This window comes from Benincasa hispida, chromosome 7 (genome assembly GCF_027475165.1).
Source record: "Benincasa hispida cultivar pf3 chromosome 7, pf3_genome.v1.1, whole genome shotgun sequence".
Taxonomy (NCBI): domain Eukaryota; kingdom Viridiplantae; phylum Streptophyta; class Magnoliopsida; order Cucurbitales; family Cucurbitaceae; genus Benincasa; species Benincasa hispida.
Window position 1 is genome coordinate 45,093,305 of NC_143484.1, and position 13,441 is coordinate 45,106,745.

Sequence of the window (13,441 nt, forward strand, 5' to 3'; positions counted from 1 at the left end):
ATGTTTAAAGCGTAATCAGTTGAGATGTCACCCATCACCTGATTGTAAGTTCTAACTTCATACAGTTTGATTAAACTCTTCAATTTCCAGCTGGGAGGGTCCAAATGAGTTCGATGCATTAGGTTAGAGTATCTTCAATTTTAGAAACCTCTAAATTAGTACATTTCTACATTGCTCACTCTCTCTTGGCTTTTTTATTATGAACTTTAAGGGAAGTCTTTAAAATTTTCAATTTTGGTGTATTTGCAGCTACAATTCCCCTGTGGTTACATCCCTGAATTAGATTGGCATCTTCTTCTCCTCAAATTTATAGTTAGGCTGTGGGTTAAATGGCAAATTTAGTCCTTATATGTTTTCTATGATGGTTTCTTCCAGTTTCATGAAGTTTATATAATCTTTTGTTATTAACAATTTTAACCAAGAAAACATATGGAATGTTTATTTAATAAACATTCATTAAAAAAAACACTTTTTACTCTCTCTACTTTCCCCATCTTCTCCTTCCTCTCATCAAAGCCCACCAACCGACGACTTTATATTCTTTTCTTCTTTTCGTATCCCTCCTTTCTTTCTCCCATTCTTCTCATTCGTGTTCTTTTTAATAAAAAAAAACATAAGTGAAAGGTGTTCTGATTCAAATCTAAGGGTTTGTTTTAGATCTTTTCTTTAAAAAACAACGAAACGAAAAGAAAATTGTCTTAGATATTGAAAAACTCTTGTTTCAAATCTAATGGATAGGGGTGTTCAAAAAATCCGATGACTCGAAAAAACCGATTAACTCAACCCAACCCGTGCGATTTGGGTTATCAACTCATTTGGGTTGGATTTGGTTCAAATAAATGAAAATTTTATATGTTGGATTGGTTCATGGGTTCATCTAATATAACATAAATCAGCTCGAACCAACTCGAATTTATTATTAACTTTAAAATGTATTTTTTTATTACTTATAACACAATTATTTACACATTTATTGATTTTAATTTTATTTAATTTTGATATTTTTTTAATAATTTATTTTTCAACAACTCTTAAAAGTAGTTTCTTTGCATTTTAAAAAGAAAATTTTCATTATATAAATTGAAATTGAGTTGTTAATCTTAATTCAATATATGAAAATAATTAAATTAAATTTTTACACATTTACGTTTTACTTCTTTTTAGAACAAAATTTTAAACAAATGACCCGATTAACTTGAACTAACCCAATCCAAATATTTTATGGTTAGGTTGGATTGGATTCATTTTTTAATAAGGGTTATCTGGGTTGAAGAAATTTACAACCCGAATAATTGAGTTGGATCTAAAAAATCTTTTAACCCAATTCAATCCAATCCATGAATACCCCTACTAATGAAAACTGTCGAAGAGATGCCAGAAACATGGGAGAAAAAGAATGTTCGTAGGTAGGTTTGTTGCATTGTGAGTTTGTCACACACAGCCAGAAGTTGGCGCTATAAGAAAACACCAAATATTTTAAATAATTAGAAAAAAGATTATAGATATCATTAAATAATTTAATATAATTGGGAAAAAATATTTATTCAAATAAAAACAAGTACCACATAAAAATTAAGAATACTAACAAATACAAACCTTGGAATTTTTTTTTTTTTAAATGTAACTTTCTCAACTATTTTATTTCAGTATCTACTAATTTCATTCACAATTATTTAATTCCATGAACCCAAAAACCTATTCTTAAACGCTATTATGGATGTGGAAAGAACCTTAGCATTGGATATTTCATATTTTCCAGTATTTCATTGTGGCAAAGAATTCCCCCGAGTGTACCTCAACTCTCAAAAGTTCAAATCCTCATTTTCCGCTTTGCATATCATCAAATTTAAACAAAAAGGAAGAAAACAGCCATCTCACCACCATTTTTTGCAATTATGTAACTCAATAAAAAATTCAAATGCAAATTATTTGGTAATCATTTTATTTTTGGTTTTTTAAAATTGTCTATTTCTCACCTTTTCTTACCATGGTTTGTTTTCTTGTACACAAAATACAAAAACAAAAACAAGTTTTTAAAACCTTTTTTAGTTTTCAAAATTTGGCTTGGTTTTTGAAAAACTTGGATAAATGTAGATAAGAAAGCAATAAATTGAAAGATTGAAGGGATGTTAATAGGCTTAATTTTCAAAAACCAAAAATAAAAAATGGAATAATTGGACACCAGAAACGACAAGAATAGGAGAAACCTACTATAAACTATTAAAGTTCTAATTTATTTAATAGATTGCAGCTTAGCAAACAACTTCACTATAAAAGAGCGTGAGGAGTTTCTGCTACATTGTACAAAACCAGAGTTTGTCAGAGGGGATAAGAAAAACCATTATACACATGAGACATGACTGCCAAGCCAATTCATGCTCATAAGACGAATAAAGCGACATCGATTATGTATGCTTCTGTACCATACCCTGAAGGAAACATGATAAGAACATAGAGACGAGGTGTATTCCATGGCGATAAATTTATACCTTAACGCTCGCAATCTTCCCTGTTGCTCGGCTAAAAGGAGCTTATTTGCATATAGAAGATTGGAATGATCTCTATCAACTGGATTGAGTTGCCTTTTGTCGCTCTGCAAGTTGACCTTCAAGGAACTTCAAAACAGATTCACGCTGCGAGTCAAATATAAAAATCCCATCAAACTTTTGATTGATATGAATGAAGTATTAATAAGTGAAAGAATCGAAGCAAAGAATCTTGGTTTTACTCGCTGTTGAAGACCAGGATTCTCAGAATTCAGTGTTAATGACTCCAACAACTTAATGCCTTCTTGAAATCTATCAACTGCCATATCCTCATTTCCTAGACCACTGTCTACATCTGCCACCTTTGCGAGCGAAACAGCCACATCTAGAATCTGTAGCAAGCAATAAGAAGGTTCATAATAAATAGCTATTTTAGAAGTATAAGGTAACTCGTACAGGTGTTTCATTTAAAAGTAATTACATGTTTAGTATCTAAACTTTGAGGTTTGTATCTATTTGGTTTTTGAATTTTTCGAAGAGTCTAATAGATCCCTAGATTTTCAGTTTCGTACCTCATAAGTTCTTCACTCTCAATTTTGTGTCTAATATGTCTCTAAAACATTTGAAAATTTGATTTTAAAACTCAAAGACATGGTTGATTGATTAATAAATTTGAGTTCTATGTCAAATAGAACCAAAACTTTCAATTTTGTGTAGAGTAGATTTGTGAAGTTAGAAAATATATATATATATATCAAAGTCCAAGGTCTAAATTTGTAGTTTTGAAAGTTCAAGGACTAATTAAGCAATTTAACCTCTAAAAAAGTATATTAATGCAACGGTGAAATCCACAATCAAAGTCTTTGCAAACACCATGCATATCACCTAGGTTAAATATCCTACCTACCACACTTTTCAATCTTCTATGTAGTAGATTTTCCAAGTAAAAAAAAGAAAAGAAAAAGAAAGGAAAAAAGGGGGAGAAATCCGAAGATTAAATTTGTAATTTTGAAAGTTCTAGGACTAAAGTAATTTGACACTTTTGAAGATATATTCATACAAAGATGAATTCCACTATCAAAGTCTTTGTAAATACCATGAGTATCACCTAGGCTAGATATCCTACCACATTTTTCATAAACATCGAGATTCCCTTCTCAAACTTGTAGGCATTTCTTTCTAGAACTCACCAGCTATCGGACTCTAGGAAATTGCCAATCATATACCATATTCCCAAAGGGTCGACAACAAGTAAACATTTTAGAATACTCAACCAACTAATTATTCACATTACATGCATGTTTGAGAGTGATTTTAAATTCGTCAAAAATCACTTTTGTCATTCTTAAAATCACTCTAAAACACGCTTTTAATTACTTAAAATTAATTTAACATTAAAATTTACACTTTTAAATGAAATTTTTATTAGGGGTGTACATGAGTTGGGTTGGATTGTTGGGTTATAACTTATTTTTTATTTTTAATGAAAAATATGTAAATTTATTATACAACATGTGACAAATAACTAAAATCTCATAAAATTCAAATGTTAAATGTCAAATATCTATGATATTTATTACAAACTTCAAATAAAGCCAAATATCATAACAATTTTAAAAGAAAAATATTAAAAATTCACAAATTAATCAATACAAAGTAATCAAATTTTAAATAAAAAGGAATACACACATGTGTGTGTACATATATATATATAATTCGGGTTGGATTGGATCAACCCAAATTTTTTTTTAGCCAACCCACAACCTAACCCAACCCAATAAAAATAGAAAAATTCAACCCAACCCAACCCAACCCAAGAACAAAACTAACCCAACCCAACCCTTACATTTTGGGTTGGATAGTCCGGGTTGTTTAGGTTATCATGTTATTTGAACACCCCTAATTTTTATACCATCAAAATTAATTTTGAAGGATTAAAAAAACATGTTTTATAGTCATTTAAAAAATGACAAACATGATTTTAACATTTTAGAATCATCCCCAAACATGTCCATACATTGAGTTCATAAAAATAGCTATTAGGGGTGTTCGTGGGTCGGGTTGAGTTGAAGTACTTTTTGGACCTAACCAAATTGTTCGGGTTGTACATTTCTTCACCCCAAATAACCCTTATTGAAAAATGAACCCAACCCAATCCAACCATGAAATATTTAGGTTGGGTTGGTTCAGATTGCTCGAGTCATTTATGCAACTTTTTGTTCTAAAAATAAGTAAAATGTTAATACATAGAAATTTGATTTAATTATTTTTATATATTGAATTAAGATTAACAACTCCATTTCAATTTATATAATGCAAATTTTCTTTCCAAAGTGCTAAAAAACTATTTTTATGAGTTGTTAGAGAATAAATTATCTAAAAAGTAATGAAATTAAACAAAACAAAAATAAATATATATGTATATATAATTGTATCATAAGTAAAGAATAATATACATTTTTAAGTAAATAATAAGTTCGGGTTGGTTTAAGTTACTTCAAGGGTTCGAATTGGTTTGAGTTGTTTTAGGTGAACCCTTGAACCAACCCAACCCAAAATATTTTCATTTATTTGAACCCAACCCAACCCAAATGAATTGATAACCCAATCCAAACCACACAAGTTGGGTTGGGTTGATCGATTTTTTCGGGTCGAATTTTTTGAACACCCCTAATAGCCATTTTTATGGCAAATTCTAATCCGAGGAGAAAACCTATTGGGATTTCATTGATAACAATGAAAGATTGATTAAGTTCTTCTACCCATTCTTCGAATTTGTTTCTATAGGATTTTCCGTCTCAATTGACAACAGTCATTTGCTTGGGGGAGAACATCGTACTGATGCAAATGATGCAGGCTAACGTTCACCCTTTAAGAATCTCAAAGAAATTTTTTATTCAATATTAAACTTGTTATGAGGTCCCTAATTGAGTTTAATGCCTCCATTTATAGAGTGATCTACTAACTAAAAGCCGATAACTAAAACGGTAATCCGGTAAACTTTAATTCATAAATATTCAAACTCTCCCTACTAATCTACTACATCAAATTATAGGGTTAACAAATTAACTAACTAAAAGCCAATAACCATAACACAGAACTTCAAAATTTTCATAAATATTCCAATTAATCCTTCCAATCTGCTACATCATATTGATTTGAGTTCAACAAGTGGGAGTATAAGTACGTCAGTATTTAATGGTACCGCATGTGGAATGCAAAAGAAAGGAGACGAGTCGGTCCTTTGCACCCTTGTGCTCTGTTGCTACTCCATCCGGAAAGATTCCTTAAGTTTTTTATTTAACAGCGTTCAATCAAGATGCAATTGATGACTTTACAAATTAGTTTTTGTTCATTACAACTTCATGGTTAATTCTATTAACATACATCTACAGTGGTTGATGAATTTACCTTAATAGAACAAAGGTTGTTAACCCAAAGTCCTTCATTTCTTCCTCTTCCAGTTTCATCCACTATAATCACTGCGGGTGCTGTTAGCTTCTTCGATTTTTTCATTCATACATGATATCACTAATATCATCTTATCTGTCTTATTCCCCAGTTACTTTGTTTGCGCTAAACGCAGGTATTTTTTAGTCTTAGGTTTCTTTTCCTTCTGCTCTATTTTAAGGAAATTGAATAGGATCATTGTGATTTAGTCCAATGTATACGATTCACTATTTCAAATTGTAAATTTATTGTTCTTTTCAATTAGAGCCACAATGTGAATCAATTTTGACTTCATTGGTTTGATAGACACTGAAAAGAACCACTTAACACTAAAAGCTTCTAGAAGTGGATAAACATATAGCACATGTTATATTTTAGAGTAAAAGATTGCATATAAGAAATTAACAATCACAAACCTGAGCTGGATCATCTGGATGATGCTTGCTCGCCTCTTGGCGAACATTAAGAGACCGGAGATAATAAGATCTTGCAGCTTGGAGGTCTCCTTCATAATACTTTAGATCGCCAATTTTATTTAGTGATACAGAAAGTGTATGAGTGATCTGCAGGGAGAAACAAGGGTTACTGAGTATTACAAACACAAGCAGTTAATGAATCACAAAGTTTGACTCACAAAAGTTTCAAATAAAGAACCTCGTGAGTCTTGTCAGGCAGTTTTGAGAGAAATTCTACACTTTCTTCGAAGTGCTTGATTGCAGAACTAGCATCTCCAGCTGCTCGACTGTAAAATTGGATCAAAGAACAGAAATTTACATCAGGATTTATAGATATTGTTTTAGTAGATAAAAAGCAGCCACATAATATCTATTCGGTTAATTGCAATAGATTATTTACATCAGAATTTCATTTAATTACAAGTGTTAGTTGTTTGTTAGCATGATAACTACAGAATCTGATTGCCCCCAAAACCTATTAGTTGGCCATGGGCCCATGACTACCTACAGTTACACACCAACAAACACTCATCAATGACTAACTAAATTAAATTGCTGACAAAATAAAATGTAAGACTCTGAAAGACACATCTCATTTAAAACCTCACCTCCAAAGACAATATTGAAGGGAAGCTACATTAGAAATTGTATGTCCCATCATAAGAAACAGAAGGGAGCGAACATACCAACAATCACCAAGCGTGCCTAGAACTGCTCCAAGCTGTGAGCACAGTTCGGATGAACTGCCCATTCTTTCCAATTGATCTCGTATATCTTCAACACAGACAGTGAGTCTGGATTTTGCACTTTCAATATTCTGGGCACGAAATGCCTGCAATGAAAAGCCAGATTGTAAAAACTTTTTTTCAAAAAAACTAAAGGGATGTTTATTCTCTGTAAATGGTGTTTGAATAACAGTTTCCAAAAAGTTAGTTTTTTCTTGCTTTCTTTATGTGTTCTTACAGATGAAACTACTTATTCCATTCTTTATTATTATTTTTATTTATAAGAAACAGACAAAAGGTAGGTCTTCCTAATGATTCATCATGGAAATTAAGTGGAGAACGTTGTAATATTAGGCTTAATGTCACATTTTGATAAGGTTTTAATATCTTAAAAAACAAACCTACCAGGCCACCACACAATCATCACTTTTCTTTCAATATTGTGGTCTTGAATATTGAAGCTAATGTTAGTGTCGGTAGTGTGGAAATTGATTTTCAGCATAATAGTAGCTTCTATGCAGAAGAACAGTTCAGGATTTTGCATTAGATGACTTATCAAGGCGTGTGGTCAGCAATTTAAACAGATTTCCTCTTTTGTTCCCGAGGGGTAGACAGAAAGCTTAATTATTCTGTGCTTTTTTTTATTCCAATATAGAAAGTGTCCTGGCATACAAGAAGATTGGGGATTCAAAAGATCAAGTTACATGGATTGAGTTCTATTTTTTTTGGTTTTTTATTTTGGAAATCTTGGCTACTCTTCTGTCAGCGTTACCATGTCTGGCGTTTGAGGTGTTGTCACTGGATGCTTGAAGAGAATTAGATGTTCCTAGCTTGATTTTGTCCCGCTTTTTGCTTCGACCTTGATTAAAGTCATCCTTTTGGTTTAGCTTTTGATCTGAACTCTGAAGTTTGTAAAGGATTCTATTTAGTATGGATAGTATGGTAGATGTTCTGGTCTTTTAGCTTCTATGAAGGCCAGAGTCGTTGAGATTCATTCGTGATTCTTCTTTTATTGATGGTTTGTGTTGGACACACAGCTTTTCAATTCTAAGGCATTTGATTCCAAACTTTGAATTGGTTGTTCTAGATTTCCGATTGATTGATGTGTATTGACCTTAAGAAAAGTTGTTTTGATTTAGCTGGTCTCAACTCTAAAGGCTTCATCCTGGTGCTCTATTTCCAAATTTTTTATTGGCTTCTCTTTACAGGATATATATCATATTTGGAATGTCTCTTTGATTAAAAAGTTGTTCCATTATTTATGACTTTATTGTCACTCCCATGTGGAGTTTGAAGTAATTTTTACCTGCATAATAACAGTAACTTCTATACGTTCTTCAATCGGCATTTGCAAAGATAGTTTTGAAAACAAGTAGAAAATCGTTTTTAAAAAAAAAAAGTTCAGACAGCCCCAAAGAAAATGAAGCTCAGTCTAGCCACTGACTAGATCGGTCAAATAAAAGGATTTCAAAAGAAGGATCGAATTCATTGCCATTAAATGTTCAAACATGCATTCATATCACAAGCAAAAACGAAATAGAAAGGAAATAGGAAGAAAGAACAAGGAATATTACCCTCATGGCTTGTTGGATCAAGAAAGCGCCTCTCTCCATGGACACGTCTTCATAAATCACTACTTTACTTTCACTAACTTTCTCCTGCTCTTTGTCTGAGTTCACCTGGGGTCTCTTGATTCTGGCATGACCTTCAATGAAGCGATCGACCGTAGCTTGGAGATTGGCATCTGCTTCAATCTTCTCAATGTCAGCTCCACACAGGGGACAGTCATTAAAACGCGAAATACACGCTCTAGTTCAATTCAAGAAGAAACAAACAAATAAATTACCGAAAGGATCTCAAAAAGAAAAACAATACGAAGATAAGAAACAATTAATTACTTGCAGAAAATGTGAGAACAGGGGACACATCTGCTGCATTCAAAGAGAAGTGCCTGACAAATCATACAGCTCAGAGGGCCAATCTTGAAAGTTTGAGAATCATATCCAAATGGACACTTGCCACCGGTTCCAGCAGCATCAGCAACATCTTTCTCCGCTCCATTACTCTCCGCCTCAGCCTGAATCTTCCTCAATGAAGCATCATCCGAACGAACGGATTTCGAAAACGGACAAGCAGCCTCCGATTGCGGCTTTCTTGAAGAAGCATCATCAGAACGGCCGGATTTCGCAAAAGGACAAGCAGATTCCCCCTGGTGCTTCCGCGAAGAAGCGTCGTCGGGACGAGCAGATTTCACGAAAGGATGAACAGGAGTCATCTCGATTCTGAACCGATCTGCCTCTAAAACAACTCAAATTCAGAGCTTATTTTTTCTATGTAAGAAATTTGAAAGAACTCAACCGAATCGTAACACAAAGAGGAAGATGAAACCTGAAAATCAATGCCCTAAGAGAAGCTCGTACGAATTGAGAAGCCCCAAAACTCTGAAGATTTCTGTATACAATGTCGCTTTCCGATTCGCGTCGGGTTCCCGACCACCAGTCTCCTCAAAATATCCACAAAATCTCACAAAATGTGTAAAATGATTAAATTTAAGATTGACCCGTGACTGTTAGAAAAATGTAAATTTTCTGTTTGTGTTAACTCTACCGGACCTTTGGCCAAGGAGTAGGGTATTCTAATCCTAGGTTCGAACTTGGGTTATAAGAATTTATGTCGAAGTTGGGTTATAATAATTTATGTCTTTGGTATAGATTATATCAAAAGACATAAATTGATTTTCATAAATATTAACATATGACAAATGAGAGTTTTAAAATAATATTAACTGTAGCTAATTGGAGAATACAAAATAGTATTTACCGTAGCAATAAGTGATTATTGTAATGTTAGGATAATCCTTACCCCAAACACCTCATAAATATTGATTAATATCAGTTCTTTTCTTTGGACCTTTTGCTCATATATTCGGGTTGTTTTTAAATATAGAAAAATGAACAAAAATATTTATAACTAATAGCAAAATATCACAGTCTATCTGCGATAAATAGCGATAAACTATTATCTGTGTCTATCACGGATAAACTGTGATATTTTTCTATTAGTTGTAAATATTTTCAGCAGTTTTTTCATTTAAAATAATTTTCCTTGGGAAAATTGTCAAAAATAACACAAAACTTATGTAATGTAATTTACTTCTTTTCTTCTAAACATTTTTTTTTGGGCAAAATGCACTTTTAGTCCTTGTAGTTTGAAGATGACATCTATTTAGTTCATGGAGTTTCAAAACGAACATTTTACTCCTCCAAGTTTGAGAAATGGTTCTAAATGATCCTGGATTAAAGTAACGTCTCCAGTCGGGGACGAGATGGGGATAGGGAGAGTATCCCCACCCCGTCCCCGACCCCGCCCTGTTTAGTTTTTTAATATATATGTCTATTTATTTATACATTTATATATTTAATTTTTTTTATATTCAACCAATATGTGAGATTAATAGAATAAGTATAATTTTTTTAATATTTTTTTTATTCAAGTAGTATTTGCCAATATTTCAGGGATGGGTTCCCATGGGACTTGATTCCCAGGGAATCCCCATCCCCATCCCTGACTTCAATTTGCAGGGATGAGGATTAATTTCCTTCGTGGGAATGAGGATGAGGGATGTGTATGAACTGTGAAATTTTGTAGCGGAAGTGGGAATCGATCAGTAAAACCAAGGGACACCACCACAAGAATTACCTTTGTATTCTCTTGGGATCAGAATTTCTCAAGAGGTGTGGGCTCTAAGATTTTGTAAGAGAGGGAGAGATTTTGAGAGAGATGAATTAGTGTGATCTCCTTTTGAAAATTATAGATAGTTTTCTTTTCTCACTATGGATATTTCGTGAAGAAGAATGAGAGCCTCTCAAACTAAACCACTTCACCACCATCTGATGAGAGAATTAAGGGGAAGAAAGTTATTTCCCTCCATTTAAATTTAAATTTAAATAGCAATTATATATATATAACTATATCTTGTATCATATATAAATTATAACCTATAGTTTTTATATTGTATCAAACACAATATATCCTATAGTTTTAATTCTCTCAATAATTTGTGATATTTAATATAAATCACATTTATACTAAATTTAATTATATGAATCTCATCTATATAATTAATATTTGAATCACATTCAAATTTAGTTCCTCTCTAAATAAATTTTATACTATAATGTATCAAATACATTATATTAATCATATCGTTTATAAATAATTTAAATTAATTATATCACATATAATTAATTCTCTCAATTATTTTGAACAATTCAAATTAATCCAAAATCAATTCTCAATAAATCCCTTTGAACTACAAAGGAGACCTTATGGACTTGTAGATTGAAGCTCTAATGGTATTTGAATTATTAATTAAACTCCTTTGTTAAATTATTCAACATTCATTAATTGTCGGTCACTCCACTAAAAGACCAATAGTTGCACTCTTCGCATTACAGATATATTTCTGTGTCCATTGGATATAACCAGTTAACAGAGTGATGACCCTTCACAAATTGCTCGTAAGTACAACTGGGTCAAAATTACCATTTTGTTTCTGTAGTTACATCTAACTCCTTAAGTACCACTGATCCCTCTAATGAACAATAAGTCATAGTCCAACTATGACCAAACCCCTCTTGGGCCAAGAGAGGGTGTGGCTCACACTTTCGAGCCCCGAAATCAACCCTTAAGGGAACAATTTATCTACTTTCCCTGGCATTAGGGAATGAGTGAATTCCTTCTTGTGTAGCTGTGTTTCCAACTCCCCAATCAGAAGAATCTCCAAAATGGTAGGGTTATTGAGTCGGCGATCTGACTACTCTCATCCATAAAATCAAATGACTGCCTTCATATGTAGGAGTTCACAACTCACTCAGGATTCAAGTCATGTCACCTATGGTCATCTTGGTAAAATGTAAGTCTCTATTATTAACGGTGCTATATAATGAGACTAGTCATTTCATGGTCCGGTCTTATACAAACTCCTTTGTATAGAACACCCACGCTCATATATCTCTACATGAATGATCAGGGTCATATCATTTGTAACACTTTACAACAATTGTAACTTCTACAAAGCGGGATGTCTTCGTAGTGTCACTAAGATAAGATACCCAACCTTATCCATCTACTACATATCATTTATGTTATCACTTAAACATGATCCACTTGTATGTCTTTATATACATATTTAAATTACAGAAAACAACCTTGGATGTTAGTTTATTGGTTTGTGGGTTAATGCTACTAAATGTCGAATAAAACAACTCATATTTTATTAAATAAATAAGATGTTTGTCCATTACAATTACAAACTACAAGACCCACGAGATTTAGGGCATCAACCCCAACAATCTCCCACTTGTCCTAAAGTTAGTGGGGTGTACAATATAAAAGTACACATAAAACAATAAACTAGGGCATAATATGCGCCCAGTACAAAATCTCCCACTTGTCCTAGACTAGATGTGGTCTATCCCATAGATTCATACTCTGCATGTGATCCTCAAACACCTTAGCCGTGAGGGCTTTTGTAAATGGATCAGTAACGTTGTGCTCCAAAGCTATCTGTGTGATGATCATATCCCTTTAATGCACAATCTCTTGGATGAGATGATACTTCCGCTCTATGTGCTTCTCGCGCTTGTGACTCCTAGGCTCTCGAGAATTAGCCACAACACCACTATTATCACAATAAAGTGCCAACAATATCTGTAACCACTTTCAGATCAGTCAGGAATTTTCTGAGCCACACAGCTTCCTTGGCAGTTTCACAAGTCCCTACGTATTCAGCCTACATAGTGGAGTCAGCAATGCACCTCTGTTTGATGCTCCTTTAGACTATCCGTTAAGAGTGAACATTGATCCTGATGTGGATTTCCTAGAACCCTTATCAGTTTGAAAATCATAGTTCGTGTATCCTGTAAGGATCAAATCCTTAGAATCATACACGAGCATGTAGTCCGTCATTATTTGTAGATACTTAAGGATATTCTTAACAGCGGTCCAGTGAACAAATCCTAGATTAGATTGATATCTACTGACTATTCCCATTGCATAATAGGTGTCAAGTCTAGTACATAACATCACATACATCAGGCTACCAACAACCGATGCATAGAAGACCCGTCTCATTTTTTCAACTTCTTGAGGTGTCTTAGGACACTGTTCCTTAAACAATATAACTTCATGCCTGAAAGGGAGTAAACCTCTCTTGGAGTTCTACATAAAAAACTTGACAAGCATCTTGTCAATGTACAATGTCTGAGACATGGCTAGCATTTTGTTCTTTTGATCTCTAAAGATCTGAATGCCTAAAACAAAT

At 33.1% G+C, this 13,441-nt stretch overlaps 1 protein-coding gene across 2 annotated transcripts; it reads right to left on the minus strand.

Annotated features, from left to right (window-relative positions):
• Window positions 1-2,213: 2,213 nt before the first annotated feature.
• LOC120081939 (zinc ion binding protein) lies at window positions 2,214-9,748 on the minus strand. Of its 2 annotated transcripts, none has more exons than XM_039037124.2 (8): window positions 9,505-9,748; window positions 9,015-9,408; window positions 8,691-8,925; window positions 7,078-7,223; window positions 6,591-6,678; window positions 6,353-6,499; window positions 2,729-2,878; window positions 2,214-2,633 (listed from the first exon to the last, which is right to left on the minus strand). In XM_039037124.2, exons 2-8 carry the CDS (start codon window positions 9,389-9,391, stop codon window positions 2,565-2,567), a joined length of 1,212 nt encoding a protein of 403 aa, XP_038893052.1. In that variant the 5' UTR covers window positions 9,392-9,408; window positions 9,505-9,748; the 3' UTR covers window positions 2,214-2,564. The 2 variants fall into 2 exon arrangements, with proteins under 2 accessions (XP_038893052.1, XP_090171477.1); XM_090315351.1 differs by having other exon boundaries at window positions 9,015-9,412; window positions 9,505-9,667.
• Between the last annotated feature and the right edge of the window lie 3,693 nt (window positions 9,749-13,441).